At 36.0% G+C, this 19,618-nt stretch overlaps 1 protein-coding gene across 2 annotated transcripts in view; it reads left to right on the top strand.

Moving 5' to 3' along the window:
• EPS15 (epidermal growth factor receptor pathway substrate 15) overlaps window positions 1–19,618 on the top strand; it is a 135,795-nt gene that overhangs the window by 72,087 nt on the left and 44,090 nt on the right. For both annotated transcript variants that reach the window (XM_077779686.1, XM_077779685.1), the window contains exon 13: window positions 10,905–10,977. In XM_077779686.1, coding sequence (XP_077635812.1) covers window positions 10,905–10,977 — 73 coding nt within the window. The remainder of the gene's footprint in view (window positions 1–10,904; window positions 10,978–19,618) is intronic.

The following is a 19,618-nucleotide window of genomic DNA, read 5'->3' as shown; positions in this document are numbered from 1 at the left end:
TTGCTGTCTACAAGAAACTCATTTTAGACTGGAGGACACCTTCAGATTGAAAGTAAGGGGATGGAGAGACATCTATCATGCTAATGGAAGTCAAATGAATGTTGGGGTAGCTATACTTATATCAGACAAACTGGACTTTAAAGTAAAGGTAGTAACAAGGGATGAAGAAGGGCATTATATAATAATTACAGGGTCTATCCTTCAGAAAGAGCTAACAATTATAAATTGTGTCTTCTAAAGACAAAGAGCTAACAATTATAAATGTCTACGCACCAAATACGGAAGCACCCAAATACATAAAACAATCACAAACAGAAACACTCTTGTCGATAAGAATGTGCTAATAGCAGGGGACTTTAATACTCCACTTACAGCAATGGATAGGTCAACAAGACGGAAAATCACTAAAGACACAATGGACTTGAATGACACATTGGATCAGATGGATTTGACAGATATATTTAGAACTCTACATCCTGAGGCCATGAAATTCACTTTCTTCTCAAGTCCACATGGCACATTTTCCAAGATAGATCACATACTGGGACATAAAGCAGCCCTCAATAAATAGAAAAGAATTGAGATAATACCATACACACTTTCAGATCACAATGATATGAATGAAATTCGGAATCGATCACAGGAAGAAGTCTGGAAAACCTCCAAAAACATGGAGGTTAAAGAACATCCTACTAAAGAACGAATGGGCCAATCAGGCAATTAGAGAAGAAATTAAACAATATATGGAAACAAATGAAAATGAAAATACAACAATCCAAACTCTATGGGATGCGATGAAGGCAGTCCTAAGAGGAAAGTACATTGCACTCCAGGCCTATTTCAAGAAATTGGAAAAGGGCCAGTGCAAAATCTAACAGTTCACCTAAAGGAACTAGAGGGAGAGCAACAAGTGGACCCCAAACCCAGTAGGAGAAGAGAAATAATAAAAATCAGGGCAGAAGTAAACAATATAGAAAGCAAAGAAACAGTTGAACATATCAATGAAATCAAGAGTTGGTTTTTTGAAAAAATAAAATTGACAAACCTCTAGCCTGGCTTCTCGAAAAGAAAAGAGTGACCCAAATAGACAAAATCATGAATGAAAACGGACTGGTTACAACAAACCCCTCAGAAATACAAGTGATTATCAGGGAATACTATGAAAAACCATATGCCAACAAACTACACAACTTAGAAGAAATGGACAAATTCCTAAACACACACTCACTACCAAAATTCATATGGGAAGAGATAGAAAACCTGAACAGACCCATAAATAGTGAGGAAATTGAATCAGTTATCAAAAATCTCCCAACAAATAAGAGCCCTGGGCCAGATGGTTTCCCTGGGGAATTCTACCAGACATTTAAAACAGAATTAACACCCATTCTTCTCAAGCTACTCCAAAAAAATAGAAATCGAAGGAAAGCTTCTGGACTCATTCTATGAAGCCAGCATCACTTTGATTCCCAAGCCAGAGACCCAGCAAAAAAGGAGAACTACAGGCCAATATCCTTGATGAATACAGATGCAAAAATCCTCAACAAGATACTTGCAAATCGAATTCAACAGCACATAAAAAGAATTATCCACCGTGATCAGGTGGGATTCATGCCTGGGTTACAGGGATGGTTCAGTATTCTCAAATCAATCAATGTGATACACTACATCAACAAAAAAAAAGATATAAATCATATGATCCTGTCAATAGATGCAGAAAAAGCATTTGACAGAATACAGCATCCCTTCTTAGTAAAGATCCTTGAGAAAGTTGGGATAGAAGGAACTTACTTAAACATCATAAAAGCCATCTAGGAGAATCCCTCAGCTAACATCATCCTCAATGGGGAAAACCTGAGAGCTTTCCCCCTGAGGTCGGGAACACGTNGGGCACTTGTTGGGATGAGCACTGGGTGTTATATGGAAAGCAACTTGACAATAAAGTATTAAAAAAAAAGAAGAAGAAAAGATATGAGTCTCTACCCATATATTTAAGTTCTAACTGGCATACTCTGGATGCCTGACTGAAACTTTGAAAAAGCCAGTAAATCTTGTGCTTTTATACTAGTAAATTGTAGAATGGTAATAATAATAATAGTAATGGCAGCAGACATTTATTAGCATTTACTGTGTGCTGGGCATTGTGCTGAAGTCTTTCTAGATGTAATATAAATTAGTCCTTATCAACTTTAATATTTTGCCTATTAAAAGTTTTTTTTAATGTTTATTTACTTTCGGGGGACAGAGACAGAGCCTGAGTGGGGGAGGAGCAGAGAAAGAGGAGACACAGAATCTGAAGCAGACTCCAGCCTCTGAGCTGTCAGCAGAGTCTGACATGGGGCTTGAACTCACAGACTGTGAAATCATGACCTGAGCTGAAGCCGGACACTTAACCAACTGAGTCACCCAGGCAGTCTTCCTTATTTTATAATTAGGAAAACTAAGGCCTTGTTTTACATTTTTTTCTTTTACTGTTTTCATCTCCTTTTGTCTTGTCAGATAAGTAGAATAAACTAATTATTTGGGGTTTGCAAAACAAGCTTTTATTTCACCTTAGGAAAAAAAAAACAGCAAAAAGGAACCATCAAATGTTAGATTCTGCCACTGACAAGGCAATGGACATATGGGCCACACTCCAAAGTTTGTGTTTTTCCTGATTCTAGCTAGGCTTTCTTTTCAACAATTTTTCATGAATGTCTTCTTTGACTTATTTTTTAAAAGTAAAACTCATTAAAACAGCCAGCCTCTCAGAACTAATGTAGTTACTCCCATAATACCATATGCACTTAAACTTTTATAGCATTTGTCCTTTAGTTTTATAATTAATGGTTATGTTTGTTTCCCCAGCAAAGTTGGGTAGAGGCCCAACTTTAATCTTGTTTGGCATGTAGTAGATATTCAATAACTGTTGAATGAATGAACTAATATAGTCATATAGAGATTGTATGTTTAAGGCAACTTTTAGAGAAATTAAATACTTAAGGTACAAATCAATGTCTTTGCTCCAAAACTTTAACTCAAGTTTTTATCAACTCACTCTGAGTTCTTGGAGTGAAAGGCTGTCTGACTTTCAGACTGGTTTGAATTAAAAGTCCAGACTTTCTCCTCAACTGTCTATATTTGTTACTCCAACTCAGGATTTCTGGCATTTCTCAAGATAAGCACCATCAGTGTTCTATTGCCTTTCTAGCAATTGTCATCAGTTTTCTGGCAATAAGTGTCTCTACTTCCTTTCCTTTTCTGCAGAACAGAAGTGCAAAGAGGGAAGAGCTTAGTGCTAACTAATGCCAATTGAAGTTCAAAAAAGCTCAGCTCAGAAACTTGTAGGGATTCACTTTGCCTCTATATCAAAAGTCTGTCTTTACTTAGTACTGAAGTTCTTTTATAATCTTACCTTGATCTCCCATTCCAGTTTTATTTACCACCCTGAACCCTTCATCCTGGATAAGTTAGTCTACTATATAGAATTTTCTTACCTCTGTGCTTTCTTTTTTTTCATTTTTTATTGTGAAAAAATATACATGGCACAAAGTTTACTATTTTAGCCATTTTTTAAGGTTTATTTATTTATTTTGAGAGAGAGCATGAACAAGAGAAAGGAAGAGTCAGAGAGAGAGAGAATCCCAAGTGGGCTCGGTGCTGACTGCGCAGAGTCCAATCAGTGCAGGTCTCAAACCCATTTTAGCCATTTTTAAGTATGTAACACAGTGGCATTAGGTGCATTCATGTTCTTGTACAACTATCACCACTATTCATCTCCAGAACTTTTTCATCATCCCAAACTGAATGATTTAATTGGATTTGATGGCAACTTAACTTTAGTAATTTATAAAATTCTATTCCTATAAGCTCTATTCTCTACATTTTTTGTATTTGATATCATAAATCACATCTTTATACATTATATATATACTAACAGATTTATTATTTTTTACACATTTGTCTTTTAAATCCTGTAGAAAATATAAAGGGGGGTTGCAAACCAAAATTAAATAATATTGGGTTTTGTTCTGGTCCAGTATTTACCTTCACTGGAGATTTTTATATTTTCATATGGCTTCTACTTAGGTTTAGTAGCATCCTGTCATTTCAGCCTGACTCACTTTAGCTTTTCTTGTACCACAGATCTCATGGTGAGGAAGTCCTCAGCCATTGTTTATCTGGAAATGTCTTAACTTCACTCTAATTTTGGAAGGCCAGTTTTGCCAGATTGTGTTTTAGTTAAGTTGTGGTTTGTTTTCATTTTTGTTTTAGCAGCTACATATGTCATCCCACACCTTTTGGCCTTCAAGGGTTCTGCTGAGAAACATACTGATAATCTTACTGAGGATCCTTTGTATGTGACAGGTCTTTCTTATTGCTTTCAATATTCTGTCTTTCAACAGCTTTATTATAATGTATCTCAGTGTGGATTTCTGAGTTTTCCTGCTTGGAGTTTGTTGAGCTTCAGCGGTTGTAGATTTGGTGTATTTTATTTTATTTTATTTATTTATTTTTTTAATGTTTTATTTATTTCTAGGAGAGAGAGAGAGACAGCGTGAGCAGGGGAGAGTCAGAGAGAGAGGGAGTCACAGACTGAAACAGGCTCCGGGCTCTGAGCTGGCAGTCAGCACAGAGCCCGATGCGGGGCTCGAACCCACGAACTGCGAGATCATGACCTAAGCGAAAGCCGGACGCTTAACCGACTCAGCCACCCAGGCGCCCCAATTTGGTGTTTTTTATTAAACTTAGGAAGATTTCTTCTTAGTTTTTGCTCTTAGTCCGCCATTTTACTCATATCCTATGTGCTTTCTTGCATAAGCTCTCCCTCCTTTTGAAATACCATTTTTCTATCTAATATTCATTGTTTCCTTCAGGGCTTAGCTGAAGTCTCACCTCCTTCACAAAGCATTCCCAGGAGTAATGCTGGAATAATTTCTGCTGATATACATACACTTACTATCTGTGCAGCTTATTTTGCAGTTAATGATCCTGCCTTCACTGATTAACTAAGCAAACCTTTTCTGACCCTCTCCAAGGAGAGTCAGGTACTTAGCTTCTGTGTTCCCACAATACCTTGTGTTTGCCTGTTCTAGCACCCATTACACTGCATTGTGATTTTCTTTTTATATTTTTCTGCCAAATCCCTCACATACATTGCTAATGGCAGGTACCTATCTCGTTAAAGTGTAGCACAGTGACAAGTATGTAGTAAGTAGGATTCAGTATTTGTCAAATGAGTAGATAGGTCTTAAAGTTGTATAGGGAGTTCTGTTATGTATATTCTTTTTCACTCCTTGCAACAACACCTATATATGATGTATAGGGTAGATATTATATTCAATTTATTTTGAGGAATTGGCTTCTATAGTTGTGGGAGCTGGTGAATCTGACATCTGTAGGACAGGCCGGTAGATTGGAGACTCAGGGAAGAGTTGATGTTGCAGCCCAAGTCCAAAGACATTTTGGAGATAGAATTCTCTCTTCCTTGGGGGAACATCAGGTTTATTTTTTTCTCTTAAGGCCTTAAACTGATTGGGTGAGGCCCACCCATACTGTGCTGAGTAATTTATTCAGTCTACTGTTTTAAATATTAATTTCGCCTAAAAAAAATCTCTATAGCAACAGTCAGACTGGTATTTAACCAAATACCTGGGTACCATGTCCTAGCCAAGTTAATGCATAAAATTAACCATCACAAGGGGTGAAAGGAGCCAGAGCCTGAGCCCTACTGGGAAGTCTCTGCCTGCCTGCCATTCACCTCAGCTTTTTTATGTGAAAATTTTATTACTCATTAGGCAGGGACAGCAAATATGCCCAGCTCCTGGACTCACATTTGCCCACCTTCATCATTTCACAGGATAATTATTCCTTAGAATGAATGAGATTATCCATGTAAAGTGCTTATCACATAACATCTGTCATGTATTAAATGCTTAATAAATTCTAGTTTCCATAATTAGTAGTGTAGTAGTAGCAGCAGCAGCAGCAGCAGTTATTGTTGTAAAGGTAGTACTAGTAGATGCGATAGTGGCAATAATAGTTTTCTAATGAATTTTTATTTTATTATTTATTTTTAAAGTTTACTTTGATAGAGACAGAGCATGTATGCACTCACACAAGTGCAGGAGGGACAGAGAGAGGGAAAGAGAGAATCCCAAGCAGGCTCTGTGCTGTCAGCACAGAGCCCAATGGGCAGGGCTCAAACTCCTGAACCGTGAGATGATGACTGGAGCTGAAATCAGGAGTTCGACAGTTAACCAACTGAGCCACCCCAGCACCCCATCATATTTTTCTATTAGTTCCAAATGAAGGCATCCTAAATAAAGGTCCTGTCTGCCTTGTCTTTGGTCATGAGCCTGTTCTTGAGTAATCCCTGTGATGGTGAGCTGGTGTATTGTGACTGGTTAAGCTTTGGTCAGGAGCCAATCCCTGGCCAGTCATTGCTCAGAAAGGTTGAATCTGTAAAAAGGCAGCGGCTTCTACTTGAACTGTATGGGCAAAAAGGTGATAGTTGAGGGGGAAAGAGAGGAGCAGTCTCGTCAAAGAAGGATTGCTGGGTTCTAGGAGAAGGGAAGGTCAGCCAGAACAAATAGTTGTTACTATAGTGATTTAAGTAAGATGCCCTGTGTTGGAGCTAATATTTGAATTCTGGACTATTTTATGCCAAATCTTATGCTTTGAAAACCATATAATGAGTTTCTCAAGTAGGGTAGTTATTTGAATATTAGGCAAGATTTGGGGGGCAGAGATTTTAGTGATTATACATTCTATACATTAGATCAGTGTTTTGCAACCCATAATTCCTTTTAACAAATTTAAAAATCACTCCATCAATGTCATTTAAAATTCTAAGTAATGTTAATGTTATCAGTAAAAAGCAAGCACAGCATAGGCTCAATGCCTGCTTTTTTCCCTATTTACATGATATGTTGTACATTTTACCTTGCAAATCTGCATAATGAAAATTAGGGCTGAGGAGTTTATGTGAAAGGTTATGTGAAAATCGGAGTAAAAAAAACACAAGAAATGAAAAACAATTTCATGGCAGAGCCAGGTTAGAATCTTAGTTCCTGGTTTTTAGTCCTGTTTTCTTGTTCTCCATAAGGCCTAGATGCCTTACTGAATACTACTGTAGTAATGAGAATAGTAACAAGAATAATGAGAAAAACTTGCTTTTCTGTGTTTGCTTGATAGAGAGACTTATTGGCAGTTAAACTGCTTAATAATAAAAGCTCAAAGTGTGCCCCAAAAGATTTTATTTTATTTTATTTTACTCATTTTTCTATTCTATTCTATTCTATTCTATTCTATTCTATTCTATTCTATTCTATTCTATTCTATTCTATTCTATAGTGCAAGTGGGGGAGATGGGCAGAGGGAGAGAAGGTGAGATCTTGAGCAGGTTCCACATTCAACACCAAGCCTGATACAGGGTTCAGTGCCATGACCTGGGATCATGATCTAGCTGAAATCAAGAGTCAGACGTTCAGTCAACTGAGCCACCCAGGTGTCCCACAAAAAAATTTTTGTAAATAAGTTTCAGGATTGAAAAAGTTACCTTTGTGAGTTTCTAACTAACTGATTTTTAGTTTCCAACTGGTTTCTGTTCTTTATTGCTCTCTGGTTAGAAAAGAATGGATATTTATATTCAGAAGAAAGACATAAAACTGTTTCTGGGAAGGGCTTTGAAGGTGACTTAATCCTGTTTCTCTGACAGTGTTGGTATTATATCAAAATTAAGACAGATGGCTCACTCCCTTCTTCCCATAAACAGAGCCTAGAAAAATGAAAGTGAATTGCATGGACACGGGTTCACCTAACCTGTTTGTCCTTGATAATAGTTTTTGATTACTTCATAGTAGATTTATACAGTTACCAGCTTCAGGCTTCTGAAAGCTTAGCTTGGGTTTGCTTTTTTTGATGGTTCAGATAGGTTCCATCGAATCAGAACTGGCAGCTTTTGGAAACCAGTGAGCCCTATTTCCCAGCCTTTCTTTATGGCTTTGGTATTTGTGGATTCTTTAGGATGTGCCAGCATCTTGGGAGTGAATTGAGTCAGAGAGATGGTCTAAAATACAAAGTGTGTAGAATCATTTCTTTTCCCTTCTGGAAGTTACTAAGCTGAAGGCTATAGCTTTTTCTGTCATCCAAGGTGAGTAGTGCTTTGGGCAAAATGGTCACACACCTACTTTTGAAATACATCTTAAGTCTGTCTTATCCACATATATTGGTGGACTTCTTAGGAAACTGCATATAAATACTTTTTTATTGTGACACAGAATCTTGAAAAGAATTAAGTTATTAAGTTGCTAATGTTAAATAGAATGCTTTGTGTAGTTATATATCCATCATCTGTAGAAAAAAAGGAGATGTTATTTGAAAGCAAGGAGAATGTAAGAAATATGATCAAGTACCTAACTAAGCACCTTCGTGCCCCTAAATGTATTTAGGTATTTTTACTTGCCTGAAATGAGAAGGATAACTATAAAAGTAGAGTCTGTGGAATACCACAGAATAACAATTTAGCATCCTTGAAATTATAATCTAAGTTAATGAGAAAATTATTTGATTTTTAGTCTGGTTTATAGGATAGATTTTCAATTGTGATGGTTTTATGGAAGTAGTATAACTGATTTTATTTTTTAAAATTTTCTCTTTAGTAATGTGTACTACTTGATTTTATAATTTTACTAGATTAAAGTGGATCAAAAGATTTTACTGATCTCAGTACTATGAGAATTAACACCTCATAGTAATTAAAATTCCATATTTATTATATAATTTGAAATGGTCTTCATGATATGTTTGGAGATATCACCACTGCTGCCGTCACTCCCACACCCAAAATTATGAAGAAAAATTTGTACCTTCTAAACTTCATCCATTTTACCCAAACATAGACTATATTTGCTGGTTAGAGGTGACGGTCCTTTCTAATTGTTTTTTCTTTTTCACCAAGTGAGCTTCTTTTTGTTTTGTTTTGTTTTTAGCTCTCTTTTTCTTCTCTCTTGGAGACATTGCCAGCTCACTGCTTTCTTGCAGCCCTATTTTCCTGCCTGCACACTTGATCTTTTAGCAAACCCTGTCAGTAATAGCAGTTAACAGAGAAGCAGAAAGGATTGAATACAAACACACATTAGTGGGTACATTGCTGGTCTACCATACTGTGTGATGTTTTCTATTTTTGTTATTAGCTACTGTCAGAAACAAGGAGCAGAATTGATACTGACCTTGTGTGGAATGCCTCTGAGAATTTGGGATTGGGAAGGGGGCTAGTTTTTCATGTGACTTATCTCTGACATGCTGCAGCAGGAATGAAAGCACTCTTCTGCTCATATAAGAAGGAGAGAAAAAATTTCCAAGGTTGAGCTTGCAGAATATGTGTGGTATATTTAGATTTTTCTTCCTGTGATTTCTATTTTTTGATTTTACCTAATTTTATAAGGGGTTGAAAGTGGGGGATGACCTTTGCATAATAAGTAGATTGAGGTATGGGAGGAATGGGTTGCCAAAATGATTTGAAAGGTAAGGAACTGTTTAAAATCTCCACGACGTCGTGACCCACATTGTGACCCATCTGACAAGCGGTTAGTGAGCCATCTCAAGTGTTTAAAAGTAACAGAATACAAATAGCTTTTATTCTCGTGCTTTTTTTCTCCCTTAAAAATCTTAGGAACATTGTGCCTACATTTCCAAAAGAGTTGATTTTTTTTCTACATTTAAAATATCACCTCAAATAGGTGAGAAATAGAAATGTAGCATTAACATTGTCCCTTAGGTATCTCATCTGGTATAATTTTCCCACTCTCCTTTATGCTATAGCTTAATGGTGCCTGAGCTTATGTTGGGTGATGTCTGGGATGAAACTGAAATACAGTCCTGAGGCTTTAAGGAGGAACTCTGCAGTACTAGTCTGGAGGACTTAGTGAATGCCTCCTCCCTTCTTCATGTGGCCTTCTTTTACCTTTGCACCCACCCCAAAAATGTATTGCTTCAGAATTCTAAGGATTTCTCTCTCACTTTGTAGAAAAGAAAAGAAAAAGTGAAGGGAACAAGTCAGTGTGTGTGAGTTCAATACCACCAGGCAGTTAAACTTATTACATCAAAAGAAATAGCTTTATATTGTAATTCTGAATCCAAGGTTGTTTAGGACTCATTCATTAGAAATCTAGCTCTGATGGAAGCATATGAGAATATAGATAATGGTATTTCAAAGTAAAAGTGGATCCTAGTATGTTTGATCTGAAGAATATAGAAAGAGATAAATGCTCATGTGATTCTTTTTTTACTTAGTATACATTGTTTTATGTGCTTGATCAATTGGAATTGATAAGTCGTCCTAAAATAGCTTTTTTAAGCAGAGCATTATTTGATAGAGCAAATGGCCTGTGTATTGACAGTCTTACCATTTTCTCTATGTTGTTTCATTCTAAAATTGGTACACACCAGTGATTTAAGGGGAAATTAACACTTCAGTAAATGTCCTTTTCCTTAATATTGTGGGCTATTTCTATTAGCCATTTTCATTTGATTTGCCAGTGGTACTTAAGGGTTAAGCTTACAGAGCTGATGCAACCCCTCCTTTTTTTCACCAGCAAATTTCATTGGACATTATTTCCATAGCAACAGTGAGATCAGTGAAACCTGAGTGTTTCATTGAATATTTTTCTCCTCTTCCTTTTTTAATCTATTCTCTTTTCACCACATTTTAGTGAGAAAGCATTTTTTTTTTTTACAAACAGAGCTTATATTGATTTCTATTCCATAAATAATTAAAAGAGGGTGGAAAAATCTGCCCTTCACTTAAAAATTGAATGTTTCACTATGTATTTAAAAAGCGATTCAGGATTAGGAGGATGGATAACCATACCGGCTGTAGCTGATGTTCTCAAATATTCTTGCATTGTTTGCTGGTCTTCTAGGGAAAAGAATAACGTGGAACAGGACCTTAAGGAGAAAGAAGATACTATTAAACAGAGGACAAGCGAGGTTCAGGTAAGTGAACTGTAAAATTGAGTATTCTATTTCTGATTTAGGAAGACTAATTTTAAATATATAGGGTCATTTACTATGTGATGGTTGTGGTATTGATGAGTAGGGCTAGGGAAAACCTGTTATTTATGTTATATAAATATTTGCCTTTTGCAAAATGATTGTTTTTCTCTGAATTCTGGCCTACAAAGATTACACTGCAATGAGAAAGCAGTATTTTTCAGCATAAATTTCTAGTTTTGAAAGTATTTTTAAGATAGTATTTGCCTACATATTATATTATTAAAGGTAGGTTTGAATGACTTACGATGTAAATATTATTACACCAATGAAATTAAATGAGTGAGATCATCATTATCACCACCATCATCATCAAAATGCAAATTGGTTTTTATGAATATGAAATTTTGCTGTCTAGGAGACCTAGTATTTTTAAAGGGCTGTTTCTCATAATACTGGTAGGATGGGAACTGATATGAAACAATTTTAAATAGCATTTTGTAAGTTACTTATTAGCCAGGGTATCTTAAACTTTAGCATAAAGAGATTTAATTCATTTTCACCAAGTGCTGTGTTAAATAGCATCATTTTACAAATAGAAAAGATAATAAAACCTCAGGTTTTGATTAAGAAATGATACAAAAAGGGGTATTTCATACATTAAAAATGTGGGCAGTGTTGCATTTAGAGCAGTAAACAATGCATGTGACCATGTTTTTGGGGCACTGTTTTCTGAATGCTATACCAGTGCATACAGGAGGTTGGACATAGAAGCACTGTTATCAGTTGCCAGTAAGAGCTCATGGATGGGCCTTTTAAAACATGTTACTTGTATGTTGGATTTCCCTCCTTGTGCTGATAGTTTTAAATGGATGAAAGCTCTAAATTAGTAGATACATTGTTTCATTTTGATGTAGGACATACACCAGAGATTATCTATCAGGTGGACTATGCCTGGATGGGGAGAATGATTTACTGACATATTGAGGAAGAAGCCAAAGAGAACTTCTTGTTACAGTTGGTTATTTTATTAGATTACTACATTTATCACATATACTGGCATTTTCCTAAAGGTGATGGAAAAGTCAAGAGATCATCACTAGTATATTTCCTTTTGTGTTAATGAAATGAGGGGTGGTTACCTCAATTACATTATTTTTGTGCAGTTTTTGAGCTTCTTAGGAAATGCAAAGAGTCATAGGCTTTAAGCAATTCTTGCTGAAAATAGCTTAAGAATGAAAGATCAAATAATCTATAAATTTCCTCAATCTGAAGAGATAGATGTAATTACTGATATAATACTGGACAGCTTCTAAGTTTAGCCAGATAGTGTTTCAAAGTACAAAGGTTTTTGCAATAGGCAATATCTTGTTATTTGTGTACATCTACTTGTTGTTTTTTCTCTACTGCATCGTTTAAGGAGGGGAATTTTTAAAAGGCTAGTTTGGAACAATATTGAAATTTATATTGTTCCTTTCAGGCTCGATGGGCTATCCCCATGAAAATTGATTTCTTATCATTTTAGAAGTTTTGTTATCAGTCAAAATTTCTTCATTTTTTTTCTTTTTCACTTAGAGATAATGATAGGGTATATGTTAAATCTTAAGCTTTGATAAATCCAAAATGTCTGATAGGCAGAGGGAGTCTAAATTATTTAATTTTTCTGCATCAGGTGCTGTAAATAAAAGGTAACTTGGAGCATGCTTAGTATAGACAAAGTTGTAATGTTTGAACATAAGTTCATTGAAAAAGGAACATTTGATTAAAGCTTTATATTAGTAGATTCATTACTCATTCCACCCCAAGCAGGTATCTCTGTATTATACATGGTAACGAGACACTAGATTACTAGATTAAGAATGACATGGATAAGTGACATCTACATGTAACTAAAACTTTTCATTTTAGTGATTAATTTTCTGAAGCACAAGAAAACTCATCAAGAAGTCTTAAGATTTCATACCTGCTGGTTAACTCTGATTTATACATTAATGAAGCACAGACTAAGGAATAAGATGGATAATTAAAATCTTTAAGTTATTTCCAGGTCCTAGTTCTTTATTTTCTAATTTCTCTGGCAAAAGGCAATTTGCTAGAGTTATTAATTAATAGCAAAATTAAAGAACTTCACTTTTTTTTTTAATTTTTTAATGTTTATTTTAGAGAGAGAGAGACCAAGCGTGAGTAGGGGAGGGGCAGAGAGGAAGGGAGGGAGACACAGAATCTGAAGCAGGCTCCAGGCTCTAAGCTGTCAGCACAGAGCCTGATGTAGGGCTTGAACGTATGAACCATGAGATCGTGACCTGAGCCTCAGTTGGACACTTAGCCAGCTGAGCCCCCCACTTGACCCTGAACTTCACTGCTTTCTGACCCCACTTTCTAAGGTAGGTGCTAATGAGAAATGTCAAAACAAAGATATCAGGAGAAAAGTAAGGGAATTTTGACCCATTAGTGAATGTCTGACCAATCCAAACTTGATTGCTTTTCTCCATATTTATAGTTATAGATAGTAATTATATGAGCTCATATCTCAAGTGCAGAAACCAAATTGACATGTGGCCAGTGCAAAAAGACTAGTTCTTTTTTGTTTGGCAACTCTGTAGTCTTCCTAATACAGGTAAATTATAAAATCTGCTATGTAATTAATTTCTAAATTTTTGTTTCCTGTCCATAATCCTATGAACTACCATCTTGAAAACTTTCAGCTCAAGATTTTTTTCTTGAAAATCAAACCAGCAATTAACTTCAAATTTTATTTCCTGAAATAATCACTGTTAACACATATGATAAACTAGCAGTCTTTCTAGTTTATCAAATTCTAGGGAGAAATTAGGCCCAAAGTAATCCAATGGGAAAAATCTATAAAAGGCCATTCTATCTGAAATAGACATGATTTGGGCTTTTGTTTGTTAAGGAGAGAAAGCAAACCCACATTCTTTCCTACCTTAAGCTGCCTACATACAATTTTATCAAAATTTTTCTTCTGAGTAAACAAATTAGGAATGTACTCTCATGTGTGCTTTCGTCAGTGTTGCCTGGAAGTTTGTAGGAATAGCTTGGTATCAGACAAACTTAAATTCAATTTCTGATTCTAGCTCTTCATCGGTTTGTAAGTAATATAATCACTACATATTCGTTTTCTATTCTGTAACATAGGATAATAAAAATACCAAACACTTAGAGTTACTGTAGGAATAAAATGAGGTGATGCAGTTACAGGGCCCGACAGAGTGATTGGTAGTAGGTAAGAGTTCAGTAAATGTTCTGATTAGTAGTAGTATTCTATACCCTGCTGTCATCTCCTTATTACCTATCCCTCCTTTATCATCACGCTCTTCCTTCTCCGACCCCTGTCTCCACTTACGGCTGTCTGCACACAGGACTCACCAATTTGAAAATACCTTTTTTGTTATTTTTTCTGCTATTGCTGCCACTTTAGTGCCCAACCTGATTTCCTTTCTTTCCTTTCCTTTCCTTTCCTCCCTTCCTCTCTCCCTCTCTCCCTCCCTCTCTTTCTTTCTTTTGCCATTTTTTCCCTCTTTCTAGCCTGTCAGTAATCCTGTTTAGTCTGCTGTTTGCCCATACCACTGTGCTTTAATTTTTCTTCCCAGAACCAGGAATAATTTTATGACCCAATCTATTGGTCTTTCCTTCATTGGTTCCTGCTTTCTTGAATTTTGGTCCTCAAGATATTCTCCTGTCTCTCTGACCCTTTGCTTTCTGTTGTCTTTGCCAGAGATTGACTGATACCTGCTCCCACCTTGTTTCCTTCCTTTTCTATGTCCCTATCATCCATATGCTGGTGACTCCCAAATATTTGTCAAGCCCTCTGCTCTCCAGCTTCACATCTCCAGTTAGACTTTTTGGTGTTTATCATTTCAAAGTCAGTGTGTCTGAAATGAGTCTCATTTTGTTGAAAAAAAAATTGGCTTCGATTTTGGACTTTCCTATTTCTGTCAGTGTTTTCTTTTTCATTATTGCCATCCTTATTACCTAACATCTGAAATTTTGAAGTCAGATCATAAGTGCTTTTCTTGCCTTTCCTCTTCTTGCTTTTCTGCTTCCACCAGTTTTAGTATCATGGCTCTCAGATGTGAAAATCTTTACTGCTGTCCACTGCCGCAGTTAATGATTAGAGGATGTCCTATCTCATGGGTGTATTGGAGGTAGAAAAAAAAGATGAGATACAAATCCTCTTCCTGTACTACTTGTTTTTTTATTGTTTGGCTCTAAACTGTGTGCCTTACATATTCTCTGTCTTGTTCCCACACTTATATCTTTATTGCTCTGATCTAGAATGCGCCCTATCCCCCTGCTTAGGTGAATTTTTCCCTGCCTTAAAGCCCAGCTCAAATCCCACCACTTCTCTAAATAAAACTTTTCCTTCTCTGTCCCTTAGTCTACATCAGTCTTTCCTATGTTGGAACTCCCAGAGGAGTGTGTATTCACTTTTTATGGTATGTCCAGTTTGTTATCTTATTATGCTAGTGTAGTGTGTATGATTCCAGTATCTTCCAGCCTCTCTAGTAAACTCCTTAAGCTAAGAAATTGTACCTTGGAACAGATCTTTCAGTATAGTTGGTAATATATTATTAGATGGAGATAAATTTAAGGAAGCTATCGACAATAGAAATGAATAAACTTCAGTTTTATGCATAAAATTGTAAAATAGAACAAGACACACCCAGAAATCCTAGACAGAAAGGATTGGGAGCATGGTAGGTATCATACAGTCAGACTTCTCCATTTCATATTTGTTTATGCTATTCTCATGCGAAAGAAGCTCCCACTTATTTATACTTTGTCAGTAAAGGTTCAGTATTCATAGTAATTGTCCATTTTTCTTAATTTTAATCACGTAGTTTTTTTTTTCTTAGATGAAGAGGAATGACTTATTTTGGGTGGAAGTAAAATTAGATACATGAGCTCAACATTCTTTTCCTAGCGATAATGCTCTTAGAACATGCTGGGAAGCATATGATTGGGAAATAAAGGCAGGCTGTTGGTGAGGTTTTCTAACACCCACCTAATTTAATAGACTGCCTTTCTGTTCTTTGACCTAAACATCTTGCTCTATAGTTGATACTTTTTTTTATATTAAGAATACTCCTGGGGACCTGAGTGGCTCAGTTGGTTAAGGGTCCAATTCTTGATTTTGGATCAGGTCATGATGTCACGGTTCATGAGTTTGAGCCCAACAGTGCTATAAGCCCAGAGCCTGCTTGGGATTTTCTCTCTCTCCCTTGCATTCTGCCTTTTCCTTCGTGCGCTCATGCTCTCTCTCTTCCTCTGTCTCAAATAAATAAACATTAAAAACAAAAAAGATGTGTGCTTGGGTGGCTCAGTCGGTTAAGAGTCCGACTCTTGATTTCGGCTCAGGTCAAGATCTCCAGTCTGAGTTCAAGTCCCACATTGGCTCTGCGCTGCCAGGGCAGAGCCTGCTTGATATTCTCTCTCTCTGCCCCTCCCCTGCTCGTGTGTGTGCGTGTGTGCACGCGCGTGCACTTGTGTGCGCATTTTCTGTCTCTGTCTCCCTCAAAATTAAAAATTAAAAAAATGAAATAAAATAAGAAAGAATATTCCTGGGGTGCCTGGGTGGCTCATTTGGTTAACTATCCAACTCTTGATTTTGGCTCAGGTCATTATCTCACAGTTTGTGAGATGTAGCCCTTTGTAAGGCTCCACAAGGACAGTACAGGGCCAGCTTGAGATCCTCTCTCTCGCTCTCTTTAAATAAATAAATAAACTTGAAAAAAAATAATCCTGTAACTTCCATTTTGAAAATTAGGCCAATATAATGAATGTACCTGATTATTTCTAGTTTTGTATTAGTCTATAGAATTTTTAAAATCAATTCAATAGCATTTTTATAAGATTTCTAAAATACTTAAAATTCCCCTACTTCTTTTTAATAATTCTTCAGGTGTAGATATTCTAATATAAATACATGTCTATATATGCTTTGGGGTTTTTAAGTAAGTGTTTTATTCATGTTAGTTGTATTTTTGTTTATATTTTACTCTATTTTTATATGAAATAGATGCAAATGCATTCATGTTGTTAATACTTCACAGGTTTATTTATTTATTTTTAAGGTTTTTATTTATTTATTTTGAGAGAGAGAAAATAACGAGCAGGGGAGAGGGAGAAGACAGCAAGAATCTCAAGCAGGCTTCACACTGCCAGGAGGGAGTCTGATGTGGGGCTCTAACTCATAAACCCTGAGATCATGACCTGAGCTGAAGTCAGACACTTAACCAACTGTGCCACCCAGGTGCCCTAGTACTTCATAGGTTTAATACTGAAGTTACTTCTTCAGTTGTGCAGTTGACTTGAGTTGCTAAAATGAATTGTCTTTTATTGTAGCTAAGAGTTTTTATTCATTTGTTTAAAATCTCTTTTCACTACCTTTGTAGCAGTTCATGGGATGTGGAAGGATGGGAATGAGTTTATCATTTTCAGTACTTTGTGTGATTTCTAGAAAACAGGCCATTTTCCTTGAAAGTTCTTTTTAAATAAAGCCAAGATACCTTCCGTGATGAGGAACCTTTGATGTGACTGCTTTGGTATTTTTCTAAAACGAACCTTGGCACTGTGTTACTGTAGTTTTGTTCATTCCATTCTTGCTATTCCTTAATTGCTGCTATTCACCTTTCTTCTACTGTTGATGGAACAGATAGGCAAGTAGAGCATGATCACAGAAAGTAGAGCATAACTAGAAAGGCTTCTGCAAATGCCTTTAGTCACTTTATGGAATGGGATTTGATAGTGCTGAGGTTGTGCACTGAATCAGAAGATGATTTTCCCAAAGGGCTACCTTAAAGTTGAGACTCAATTATCCTAGTTTAGTGGAAAATAACGTTTGCTTAGGAGAACCTGCCACTGCCCTGGTCGAAGGGGAGTTGGGGGGCTTGGAGGGGTGGGGAATGGGTAAGGAAGGAGATTTGCATCTGTTACCTTCACTTAGTCTCAGGATAAGCAAATCTTTACGAAAATAAGATAGCCAAGGATATCTGGATACTGATGTCGATGTGGAAATTGCATTACAGTGGTGGACAACTTACAAGTAATTTTGCAGTGAAATTTGATTCTTATTCTTATAGTGTGTATGTTTGCATCTGTTCATTTTGCTTTTGTGCAAATTAATCATTTTAAATCTGCTTACTGAAAAAGTAGATGCTTTTGTGTATGAACTAATGTTGGAATTTTTAAGGAGATCTTTTATCATATTTAGAAATAGACATGGAGAAACATTAATTATAATTAGTTTTGATGTGGACATCTCTCCAGCTTAGATATCACTAATGTGAGGTATTTTCTCAGTAACCTTTCCCTTGAGGTCTGTACTTTTGTGTTACTAAGTGTCTTTTTACTGTAGCTAAGAAATGAGGCTGGGAAATTTGAGTGACTTTGTTCTGTGGAAGAGAAAGGTCAAGAATGAGTAAATATTACATTGGCTTGTTTATTCCCTTTCCTCTTGCATAAACTTATCTTCTAAGGTTGTATTCAAAGTGGCTCACTAAAAATACTAGTTTTGAAAAATAGTTCAGTTTATTAAAGGAAACCAGCATTAATCCTACTATTGTTAGCTCTTACATAAAAATTCAGTCACATCTGAATATTTTTATACTGGTGTGAAACCACCAGACATATATGATACTTAAACTGCAGACTTGATATTTTTGGATTATGAAAATAATATTGGTTCATAATAAATTGTAAACTATAGAAAAGTATAAAAAGAAAAAACCCTACAATTTCAACAAGAGAATGCCATTGTTAACATTTTGCTATATTTTTAATGAATATACGTAAACGGTTTTATATTTCTTTGTGATTATACTGTACATGCCTTTGTATTCAACTTTTAAAAATTAGCATTATGTCCTAGACATTTTCTTATATTACATACCCTTTTAAGGTAAATTTTATTTTTAATTAGAGTCATAATAAAAGAGACCTCAAAATTACATCTATTTATAAAGATTAGATATTATTAGAGATCAAGTCCAAAATTTGGGGGGATGGGGCAGGAAGTTGAGAGAGGGTGGGAAGTTAGAATATTTGAGGATGGGAATAGGTAACTGATTTTTTTTCCCTTTCCCCACCCCTGAACATTTTTAATTAAGGGGAAAAAGAAAAAAAAATTTCCACAGGATTCATAAAAAATGCTTTTTAGACCAGCATATCATACTTTATGTATATATAAAGTGTATAATGATACCTTTAACACCAAGGAAGGTATTTATTATGGATCATATTCTCAAACCAATAAAAAATTACTTTAGAGCTGCAGGTGGCATTTTAAAAATGTTTTATAATTGACTTATAAGAAATTTTCAATCCACTGGAGTTTCTCAAGTTACTGTGTTAAAGTGAAGCTGTTATTCTGTCTTCCTGAAGAGTAAGAATAGTGCATAGGGGCACCTGGGTGGCTCAGTCGGTTGAGCATCCCACTCTTACTTTTGACTCAGGTCATGATCTCATGGTTCGTGGGATTGAGCCCTGTGTTGGCTCCAGGATGAGCATAGAGCCTGCTGGAGATTCTCCCCTTCTCTCCCTTTCCTCCTCTCCTCTACTTGCTCACTCTCCCTTTCTCTCTGTCTCAAAAAAAAAAAAAAAAAAAAAGAACAAAATAATATTA

The sequence above is a fragment of the Crocuta crocuta genome, unplaced genomic scaffold (genome assembly GCF_008692635.1).
Source record: "Crocuta crocuta isolate KB4526 unplaced genomic scaffold, BGI_CrCroc_1.0 scaffold168, whole genome shotgun sequence".
Lineage (NCBI taxonomy): Eukaryota > Metazoa > Chordata > Mammalia > Carnivora > Hyaenidae > Crocuta > Crocuta crocuta.
This window is presented reverse-complemented; position numbering and strand designations above follow the sequence as displayed.